The sequence below is a fragment of the Bombina bombina genome, chromosome 7 (genome assembly GCF_027579735.1).
Source record: "Bombina bombina isolate aBomBom1 chromosome 7, aBomBom1.pri, whole genome shotgun sequence".
Taxonomy (NCBI): domain Eukaryota; kingdom Metazoa; phylum Chordata; class Amphibia; order Anura; family Bombinatoridae; genus Bombina; species Bombina bombina.
Genome location: NC_069505.1, coordinates 458,460,249 through 458,472,280, shown reverse-complemented (window position 1 = coordinate 458,472,280; position 12,032 = coordinate 458,460,249). Strand labels below are relative to the sequence as shown.

At 46.0% G+C, this 12,032-nt stretch overlaps 1 protein-coding gene across 2 annotated transcripts in view; it reads right to left on the bottom strand.

Annotated features, from left to right (window-relative positions):
- Nucleotides 1-12,032, bottom strand: part of LOC128666715 (oocyte zinc finger protein XlCOF7.1-like) — an 80,937-nt gene that overhangs the window by 51,874 nt on the left and 17,031 nt on the right. For both annotated transcript variants that reach the window (XM_053721458.1, XM_053721459.1), the window contains exons 3-4: nucleotides 9,689-9,748; nucleotides 607-754 (exon numbers count right to left, since the gene is read on the bottom strand). In XM_053721458.1, coding sequence (XP_053577433.1) covers nucleotides 607-754; nucleotides 9,689-9,748 — 208 coding nt within the window. The remainder of the gene's footprint in view (nucleotides 1-606; nucleotides 755-9,688; nucleotides 9,749-12,032) is intronic.

Here is a 12,032-nt window from a genome sequence, read left to right as displayed (position 1 = left end):
ACACAGCGTTACCTGAGTGAGATATTTATTACTACACAGCGTTACCTGAGTGAGATATTTATTACTACACAGCATTACCTGAGAGAGATATTTATTACTACACAGCGTTACCTGAGTGAGATATTTATTACTGCACAGTGTTACCTGAGTGAGATATGTATTACTAGACAGCATTACCTGAGTGAGATATTTATTACTACACAGCATTACCTGAGTGAGATATGTATTACTACACAGCGTTACCTGAGTGAGATATTTATTACTACACAGCATTACCTGAGAGAGATATTTATTACTACACAGCGTTACCTGAGTGAGATATTTATTACTGCACAGTGTTACCTGAGTGAGATATGTATTACTAGACAGCATTACCTGAGTGAGATATTTATTACTACACAGCATTACCTGAGTGAGATATGTATTACTACACAGCGTTACCTGAGTGAGATATTTATTACTACACAGCGTTACCTGAGTGAGATATTTATTACTAGACAGCATTACCTGAGTGAGATATTTATTACTACACAGCGTTACCTGAGTGAGATATTTATTACTACACAGCGTTACCTGAGTGAGATATTTATTACTACACAGCGTTACCTGAGCTCTTGTTTCCTGGGATCTCCATAGTCCTTAGTGCTTGCTGAGTCTCCATCATGACGTCCTTGTATAGCTCCTTGTGTCCGTCTATATAATCCCACTCCTCCATAGAGAAATACACGGCAACGTCATCACACTTTATAGGCACCTGAAACACACACAGAACTCATTCAGCGCTGACACAGGGACTGGTTCTGTCACACACTTTATAGGTACCTGAAACACACACAACTCATTCAGCGCTGACTCAGGGACTGGTTCTGTCACACACTTTATAGGCACCTGAAACACACACACAACTCATTCAGCGCTGACTCAGGGACTGTTTCTGTCACACACTTTATAGGCACCTGAAACACACACACAACTCATTCAGCGCTGACTCAGGGACTGGTTCTGTTACACACTTTATAGGCACCTGAAACACACACAGCTCATTCAGCACTGACACAGGGACTGGTTCTGTCACACACTTTATAGGCACCTGAAACACACACAACTCATTCAGCACTGACACAGGGACTGGTTCTGTCACACACTTTATAGGCACCCGAAACACACACACAACTCATTCAGTGCTGACACAGGGACTGGTTCTGTCACACACTTTATAGGCACCTGAAACACACACCTCATTCAGTGCTGACACAGGGACTGTTTCTGTCACACACTTTATAGGCACCTGAAACACACACACAACTCATTCAGCGCTGACACAGAGACTGGTTCTGTCACACGCTTTATAGGCACCTGAAACACACACACAGCTCATTCAGCGCTGACACAGGGACTGGTTCTGTCACACACTTTATAGGCACCTGAAACACACAGAACTCATTCAGCGCTGACACAGAGACTGGTTCTGTCACACACTTTATAGGCACCTGAAACACACAGAACTCATTCAGCGCTGACACAGGGACTGTTTCTGTCACACACTTTATAGGCACCTGAAACACACACACAACTCATTCAGCGCTGACACAGGGACTGTTTCTGTCACACACTTTATAGGCACCTGAAACACACACAACTCATTCAGCGCTGACACAGGGACTGTTTCTGTCACACACTTTATAGGCACCTGAAACACACACACAACTCATTCAGTGCTGACACAGGGACTGTTTCTGTCACACACTTTATAGGCACCTGAAACACACACACAACTCATTCAGTGCTGACACAGGGATTGGTTTTGTCATACACTTTATAGGCACCTGAAACACACACACAACTCATTCAGTGCTGACACAGGGATTGGTTCTGTCACACACTTTATAGGCACATGAAACACACACACAACTCATTCAGCGCTGACACAGGGACTGGTTCTGTCACACACTTTATAGGCACCTGAAACACACACACAACTCATTCAGCACTGCCACAGGGACTGGTTCTGTCACACACTTTATAGGCACCTGAAACACACACAACTCATTTAGCGCTGACACAGGGACTGGTTTTGTCACACACTTTATAGGCACCTGAAACACACACACACACAACTCATTCAGCGCTGACACAGGGACTGGTTCTGTCTAACACTTTATAGGCACCAGAAACACACACACAGCTCATTCAGCGCTGACACAGGGACTGGCTCTATCACACACTTTATAAGCACCTGAAAACCACACAACTCATTTAGCGCTGACACAGGGACTGGTTCTGTCACACACTTTATAGGCACCTGAAACAGGGACTGGTTCTGTCACACACTTTTACTGACAGAGCCAGGATGTTACTGAGAACATGCAGAGACACAGACAGAAGGTAAGAAATACACACAGGGTCAGATGGGTTAGTAAAGGGAGTCACTGTGCCCTGACACTGTATAATGTTACATTCCCCAGCAGTGTCACCTCTCCAATCAGCTGCTGTGTGATAATGTTACTGAGAACATGCAGAGATATAGACAGAAGGTAGGAAATACACACAGGGTCAGATGGGTCAGTAATGGCAGTCACTGTATAAGGTCACATTCCCCAGCAGTGTCACCTCTCCGCTCAGCCGGTGACTGCTGCTGTGTGATAATGTTACTGAGAACATGCAGAGACACAGACAGAAGGTAGGAAATATACACAGGGTCAGATGGGTCAGTAAAAGGAGTCACTGTGCCCTGACACTGTATAATGTCACATTTCCCAGCAGTGTCACCTCTCCGCTCAGCTGCTGTGTGATAATGATACTAAGAACATGCAGAGACACAGACAGAAGGTAGGAAATACACACAGGGTCAGTAAAGGGAGTCACTGTGCCCTGACACTGTATAATGTCACATTACCCAGCAGTGTCACCTCTCCGCTCAGCCGGTGAGTGCTGCTGTGTGATAATGTTACTGAGAACATGCAGAGACACAGACAATAGGTAGGAAATACACACAGGGTCAGTAAAGGGAGTCACTGTGCCCTGACACTGTATAATGTCACATTCCTCAGCAGTGTCACCTCTCCGCTCAGCCGGTGAATGCTGCTGTGTGATAATGTTACTGAGAACATGCAGAGACACAGACAGAAGGTAGGAAATACACACAGGGTCAGATGGGTCAGTAAAGGGAGTCACTGTGCCCGGACACTGTATAATGTCACATTCCCCAGCAGTGTCACCTCTCCACTCAGCCGGTGACTGCTGCTGTGTGATAACGTTACTAAGAACATGCAGAGAAACAGACAGAAGGTAGGAAATACACACAGGGTCAGATGGGTCAGTAAAGGGAGTCACTGTACCCTGACACTGTATAATGTCACACTCCCCAGCAGTGTCACCTCTCTGTTCAGCCAGTGACTGCTGCTGTGTGATAATGTTACTGAGAACATGCAGAGACACAGACAGAAGGTAGGAAATACACACAGGGTCAGATGGGTCAGTAAAGGGAGTCACTGTGCCCTGACACTGTATAATGTCACATTCCCCAGCAGTGTCACCTCTCCACTCACCCGGTGACTGCTGCTGTGTGATAATGTAACTGAGAACATGCAGAGACGCAGACAGAAGGTAGGAAATACACACAGGGTCAGAGGGGTCAGTAAAGGGAGTCACTGTGCCCTGACACTGTATAATGTCACATTACCCAGCAGTGTCACCTCTCCGCTCAGCCGGTGAGTGCTGCTGTGTGATAATGTTACTGAGAACATGCAGAGACACAGACAGAAGGTAGGAAATACACACAGTGTCAGTAAAGGGAGTCACTGTGCTCTGACACTGTATAATGTCACATTCCCCAGCAGTGTCACCTCTCCGCTCAGCAGGTGAGTGCTGCTGTGTGATAATGTTACTGAGAACATGCAGAGACACAGACAGAAGGTATGAAATACACACAGGGTCAGATGGGTCAGTAAAGGGAGTCACTGTGCCCTGACACTGTATAATGTCACATTCCCCAGCAGTGTCACCTCACCGCTCAGCCGGTGAATGCTGCTGTGTGATAATGTTACTGAGAACATGCAGAGACACAGACAGAAGGTAGGAAATAAACACAAGGTCAGATGGGTCAGTAAAGGGAGTCACTGTGCCCTGACACTGTATAATGTCACATTCCCCAGCAGTGTCACCTCTCCGCTCAGCCGGTGACTGCTGCTGTGTGATAATGTTACTGAGAACATGCAGAGACACAGACAGAAGGTAGGAAATACACACAGGGTCAGTAAAGGGAGTCACTGTGCTCTGACACTGTATAATGTCACATTCCCCAGCAGTGTCACCTCTCCGCTCAGCAGGTGAGTGCTGCTGTGTGATAATGTTACTGAGAACATGCAGAGACACAGACAGAAGGTGGGAAAACTTAAATTATGCTTACCTGGTAATTTTCTTTTCTTCTGACGGGAAGAGTCCACAGCTGCATTCATTACTTGTGGGAATACAGAACCTGGCCACCAGGAGGAGGCAAAGACACCCCAGTCAAAGGCTTAAATACCTTCCCCACTTCCCTCATCCCCCAGTCTTTCTGCCGAGGGAACAAGGAACAGTAGAAGAAATATCAGGGTGAAAAAGGTGCCAGAAGAAACAAAAAATATGGCCGTCCCTTATGAACAACGCGGGCGGGGAGCTGTGGACTCTTCCTGTCAGAAGAAAAGAAAATGATCAGGTAAGCATAATTTAAGTTTTTCTTCTTAAACGGGAAGAATCCACAGCTGCATTCATTACTTTTGGGAAAACAATACCCTAGCTATAGAGGACACTGAATGCAAAACGGGAGGGTACAAAATGCGGCCCCTTCAGAGGGCACCACAGCCTAAAACCCAAAAACTCCCCACAGAAAAAACTGCTTCACTAGAAGCCAAAAGGATCAAAAGGAAAAAGGCAGAGATAACTGCCCAACAGTTAAAACCAGCAAGGCCCTTGCTAGAGACCACTCAGGTTATTAGTCTCGACCGAGCCAAAAGCCTCTGGGGAGACGAAGTCCCGCAGGCACGCAGCACGCAAATTAAACTCACCCCTGATTAAAAGAAAGGTGAAATATCTATATTCCCCCCGCAGGGAAGCAAGAGACTCGGCTAAGTGAGTCCGAAAGGGCACCTATTAAAAGACCCTGCAGACCCAGCAAAGCAAATGGAAGACTTGTAAAGCCCCCTCTATCTCAAACAAAGGACCAATAAATGTCCTGAGAACTTAAAAGGAGGAAAAAAAATCCCTCCCCTACACAGAGCGCTCACTCGCACCCAGAATAGAGGAACTGAAAGACAAACCGTCCCCGGGACTCGCTGAAAAAAACAACATCAGATATCTGAATATGTTCCTCCAAGTCATAGGCGTCCCGCTACAAATAAGGACTTAGCGACCACAGGACGCCACCCTAGCTATAGAACCACACAGAACCTTCTTCTTCAGAAGAACTCAGAAACAGTGCAGGACAGGGCCTTCCCAAAAGGGGGGAAAGGAAGGAACCGAACCCAGAACCTGGTAGAGAAAACTACCTGCCGAGGAGGGATCCACCGCGAAACCTCTCCCTTAAGAAGGTTCACATGAACTATGATATGCGGCTAAGATCAACATATCAGACAAATCCCTGACTCTCGCTCCGGCAACGGACCCAGCCCAAAGTGACTGATAATGTCCGAAAGACTTAGGGATTAAAAGTACCTTGAATCGTCAGGACCTGCAGGAAGAAAAAGGGAAGGCATCCAGCTCCCCCAAGAGCTCGGGTTCCATTACCCAGACACAGCCCCCTTCCTGAAGACGAAGGGCATTCCCAAGGGGAGGCCCTCTACTGGACTACAGTAAAGGCATGGCACAAGGAATCCATCCCTTCACACTGACATCCCGCACGCAAGGCAGGGGGAACCCCACTAAATGGAGGAATAAATGGTACATCCAAGCACCAGGCGGATACTATGGAATGTCAAATTCACCCGCAAAGGGAGGGAAAGTGAAGCCAGAACTTCAAACCTTACGCTCATTAGACAGCTAAGCTAACCATCAGGCTACTACAGCAGGGTTGAAACGTAAAGCTGTAGACAAGCTCAAAAGGACATTACCGAAGAAAAACCATCCGGCTACTAAGGCAGGCCCAGTACTAAGTCTAAATCTCCCTGCAAGAGAGAAAAAAATACGCCTGTAGGAACAGAAGACGTCCCAGAACCGGAAAACTGGGCTGTCCTGAATAAGTCCTAAGGGATCTGGCTACAGACCCCCAAAATTGCAGTTAAGGACAGGACAAACAAACCCAGCCATCCGAAAACTCGGAGCCGGCTTAAATATTTAATAACCCCTGAGGAACCACTAGGTTACCCCATCCAGAGAAGACTTTGCACTACAGGCAATGCAATCACAGTCATATCCAAGATACCTTGGACACTGAACTTTCACTAAATGTCCCATACACGGAGAGCTTAAGACACCCACAGCAGGATACAACTCCCAACATAAAGGGTGATAGGCAACGGTGAAGTCACGCAGTCACTCTGGAAGGCCTTAAGGCTTTAGGGACAATTTCCACTAAGTCCAAAGACTAAGTAACGTATGAGAAAACAGAAAACTCTGCTTAGGAATGCTAGCTGTCACCAGAATCACAAGATGGATGAGAGAACAGGAGCCTTAACTGGGTTCAAGCCCACAACCACCTGCTTCAGGTGCAGTGGAACTAACCACTACGCCACATCTCCCTTAGAAACTGGGTAGAGAAGCTAACAAAAGTTTCCAAGATCCTCAGGATCCACTTCCCTGATACCCCTACCCGAGGATTGAAGAAGGAGCATGTATCCTAGCCCCTGGCGGGAGATTACCCACAAACGCCTAAACAGGGGCGACACAGGAAAAAGGGGAGACATTCTAATCTGTAAATCTCCCCAAAACATGGGAGCAGATGAGATCCTGGAAGTAAATAATCAAAAGGCTTTAAATTCCTCAAACAGATGACCCGAAGCCAACCCCAAGGAAGGGGACAAAAAAGGCCCATCAACCTCAACCCGAAGGAAGAGAGACCGTCATCAAGGAAAACAGATTCCAAGAGGAGAATCCTCAAAACAGAAGACGAGGGAAATCGCCCAGATTGACCTTAGTAGGATCCGTTCTGGATCCCCGCCCACGAGGAACAGGACTGTGAGGACTGAGTACAATCCCCTGATGCCCCACCCAAAGGCAGAACGAGAACCAGCCTGACATTTGGGAACTTCCTCTACCATGTTTTAGCCCTGCATGGGCAGAGCCTCAAAACATTTATGGAACTCATGGAAAGTTCACTTCACGAAAACTCTTAGCAAAAATCTAAGATTATTCGATCTGCAGAGACACTAAGAATAATAAACTCCTCATTCGAGAGAGCAACTCACCACCCAGCCAGCCGGTAACACCGGCACCACGTGGATGATATAGGCCCTATCAGGACCAGCCTGCTACATAGGGCACTCCAAACTGAACCAGGCCAAAGAAAATTCGAGACCCCACAAGGACTCGATAAAAGGATCTAAAGACATAATAATGAACACCTTAACATGCGACTTCCACGGAAGTGCCCAAGCGACCACAAAATCGCTTGTATCAACTTCCAGAGAAGAAATATCTCCCAACGGAGAAATCATAACAGACATGAGCGTCTTAAAAAATAAATAAAATACATCCTAACTGGATCAAATAAAAGAAGGGCAGCACCCGCAGGTGAACGCCCAAGAAGAATGGGTACACCAACGGGACCAGCCAATCAGAGACCCAATTCTTCCAAAGCTCAGAACTGGAATATGATAGGAAAATTGAAGATGACCAGGTGATTAACTTCATCCCCACAAGTCTAATCTAGCTTGCTGTCTGGAACATTAGACCAAGGATTCCTAAACCAGTTAGTACTGGGATCACCCAGCACCGCCAAAGCATGCCGTAGCAGGACACAAAGGCGTGCCAGTCTATAACGAAAAGCAAGACTTACCTCCGCCGGGGCAACTGACGACTCCGACGGTTGGGCCACTGAAGCTTCAGAGGAGACCACTTCCCCAGATGGCTGTTCTGACCCAGGCGATCCCACGCCTGACAAGCCCCGGTTAGCATAACACGGACAGTATCTCAGCAACACCTCCTCTGGAAGATGTAAATGCGCCAGAGCCATAGATATGGCCATGCGGAACTGTGCTGTTACCTCTGGAGGAAACAAGCCGCCTTCCGGAGAAGGGGTAACGGCACGGGATATGGGATCCCCAGGGGCGGATAGCTCAGTGGACTCTAAGTTCCCTGTATCGGGAGAAGAGAGCACTCTACAGCGGGCCATTTCATACTCTTCACAAGAAGTAGAATCTGAATTAGAGACATCTGTCTCCAAAAAGTCAGAATCCTCCATAACTTGGTATATAGAAATTATGGTCAGAAAAATAAAAATGGCACCTTACACCCCCAATGCCTGGGGCACTCACCACCTTCTGAGACCCAGACAGCTAGCGAAACAGACTGAATTCGGAAATGGAGCACATAAGCGTGACCATGCCTCATCACAAAGTGCACCGTGCAGGCCATAGAAAAGCGCGCCAAGGCCTACAAGAACTGCGCAGCCTGACAAGAAAAGGCCATTATGTTCCGATCTAGCCACGAGCCCAAGTAACACTACATATTAGCAGACAGAATCACATAACAAACATGATTAAAGTCCCCCCTGTTCATTAACCCCCTTCAGGGAATAATTAACTCTTGATTCCTTATAAAGATAAAGGAGTCCCACTGAGACCCTGACTTCTTCGTTTACATTACTTTATTTCACATCATTGAAGTAAAATGAAACGATCTTACCGGAATCAACGCCGTGGCACAGGACACGGTCCTTCAAGTGTGACAGATAGTAGCCTCGCTTCTGCATGGACTTGAAAGAAGAAAGCAGGCAGCGAAACTCATCAATGCTGATTACTAAGGAGCTGTTAACATGAGTCGGGATGGTTTAGCAGAAAGACTCTCCCTGCATCTCCGGACTCTAACATTCATCCATGCTCTCACTGAGAGGCTGACAGGATTACTTAAAGGGCCACTGTAAGTAAATATTTTCTATGCCTGTTACTAACTAACTACCCCAAATACGCTTTTAATCAATAGCATTTCATTAACATATCTCTACCGTATATCAGAAATCTTGTCTGCAAATTTAATTGTTTTCCAAACCCACTCCGTGGGTATCCTTTGCTCTGTACCAATCCGTTTACAATACCTAGGTTTCAAAATGGCGCTTTAAACACAAAGTTATTGGTTTAAGTATTTTGAACATGCAGTGCTGAAAATAGTGGGCAGGATAACGTGACATCATCGGCGAATAAAAGATATAACTTTTAGAACGTTATGAAACTTCGTTTTGGAGAAAATATAGGTCAGTAGGTTTTAAATTAATGTTTATTAACTTTAATATGTTAGTTGTTTAGCTTAAAAATTATAACAGAAAGTAATCCTTTAAAACTCCAGTCTTATTTTGAAGAGTACTACCGTCCATAAGAGACTATCATCAATCTTCTGACACTTCTCTGCCAACCTCCTGTGACGAAAGGCAAAGAATGACTGGGGTGTCTTTGCCTCCTCCTGGTGGCCAGGTTCTGAATTCCCAAAAGTAATGAAAGCAGCTGTGGACTCTTTCCGTTTAAGAAGAAAATACAATTTCACATTCCTTAGCAGTGCTCACCTCTCCGCTCAGCCGGTGAGTGCCGCTGTGTGAGGACCTCTTCTTCACAATGGCATATTCCTATATATAAGAGAAAATCATCAGTCTCTATTCCCCTGGATTAGCATTTCTCCAGCTCTTGTTTACACCTAAATCTCTTTAAATTAAGGGGTTTTCTTCAAGTCTGTGGTTTTAAGATGCTGAAGGATATGAGCTTCAGTCTAGAAGGAAGATATTGCAAGACCGTTAATTAACGTAGGATATAACCTTTGTGTGAGGTCTAATTTGGGGTCCTTAGATTTGAGTTTGTGGTTGATAGGATCGTGATCAACAGATATGTTCATAAGTTAGAAGCCAGACAGAGGAAGTCCAGCACTCACTTGCAAGTACTCAGCTAAGATTAAAAAGCAAAACTAGAAGAGTTAGTTACCGCATCTGGCCAAATGGGACAAGTCCAGGTACCACGTCAAGGTCTCTTCCAAAACCTGGATCCCTAATACAGCCATACAAATGCAAGCTCTCAAGTAAACAGAGAACAAGGCAAGGGTGCATAGATTTATGTAATCTCCCTGCAGTGACCTGTGACTGCTGTTGAGCACCCAGGGCTGTGCATATTGCAGGGTCATAGGATGTGTACCCAGTCCAGTCTGAGGGGCCAATTTATCATGTGTCTGGCGGACATGATCTGCTGTAGCGATCATGTCCGCCAGACATCAATAAATGTCGACAGCATATGCTGTCGGCATTTATCATTGCACAAGCATTCCTTGTGCAATGCCGCCCCCCTGCACATTTGCGGCCAATCGGTTGCTAGCAGGGGATGTCAATCAACCCGATCATATGCGATTGTGCGGATTGCTGTCTGCATGCCTCAGAGGTGGCGGACGAGTTAAGGAGCAGTGGTCTTAAGACCGCTGCTTCTTAACTTATGTTTCCGGTGAGCCTGAAGGGTCCCGTGGAAACAGCTGCGTATAGCAGCATTCAGGCCATGATAAATCAGCCCCTGAGAGTGCAGTCCCGTTCCGTGTTTTGTATAGGACTGGGGTAATTACATACGCCTGTGCACCTTTCACTTGTTACCAGTTTGTTTGATTGAGAGCTTGCATTTGTTTGGCTGTATTAGGGACCCAGGTTTTGGGAAATATGTGGTACCTGGGTTTGTCCCATTTGGCCATATGCGGTAACTAACTCTTCCACGTTTGCTTGTAGATACATAGCACAATACATAGTTTTTTAAAACAACTGATGCTGGTAAAAAAAAATCTGTATACACTTGCAACCTTTGTTAAACAGTAAGCCAATGTCACAGTGTTTGTTGTACCTGCAATAATTAATACATTAATAATAATAATAATCACAGCCTCATTTTAAGAATACTGTGCAACTCATGACACTAGATAAAGCATCTTTTATTTTGGAATTAAATATGAAAAACAATCCAGCCAGACCATTATAGATTAAATATAAAAATAAAGGCTGCTTAAGTCTCTGTCTTTAGGAGCCACATACTAATTAATTAATAAAATTCAGCCCCGCTGAGGAGAAACAGCTGTCAGAAAAGTGAGGAAGTGACTGTAGCGCTGGTGGAGAAGACAGGAGTTGCAGCTTTATTTCAGGGTCTCTGTGTGCTCTTACACTGGACTCACCAATACAAGACACAGTCGGTAGAATAAGGAGAGGAAGTGACTAACGCTGGTGGAGAAGACAGGAGTTGCAGCTTTATCTCAGGGTCTTGTGTGCTCTGACACTGGACTCACCAATACAAGACACAGCTGGTAGAATAGGGAGAGGAAGTGACTGTAGCGCTGGTTGTGAAGACAGGAGTTGCAGCTTTATCTCAGGGTCTTGTGTGCTGCGACACTGGACTCACCAATACAAGACACAGCTGGTAGAATAGGGAGAGGAAGTGACTGTAGCGCTGGTGAAGAAGACAGGAGTTGCAGCTTTATCTCAGGGTCTTGTGTGCTGCGACACTGGACTCACCAATACAAGACACAGCTGGTAGAATAGGGAGAGGAAGTGACTGTAGCGCTGGTGGAGAAGACAGGAGTTGCAGCTTTATCTCAGGGTCTTGTGTGCTCTGACACTGGACTTGCTAATACAAGAAACAGCTGGTAGAATAGGGAGAGGAAGTGACTGTAACGCTGGTGGAGAAGACAGGAGTTGCAGCTTTATCTCAGGGTCTTGTGTGCTCGGACACTGGACTTGCTAATACAAGAAACAGCTGGTAGAATAGGGAGAGGAAGTGACTGTAACGCTGGTGGAGAAGACAGGAGTTGCAGCTTTATTTCAAGGTCTTTGTGTAACTGACATTGGACTCACCAATACAAGAAACAGCTGGTAGAATAGGGCGAGGAAGTGACTG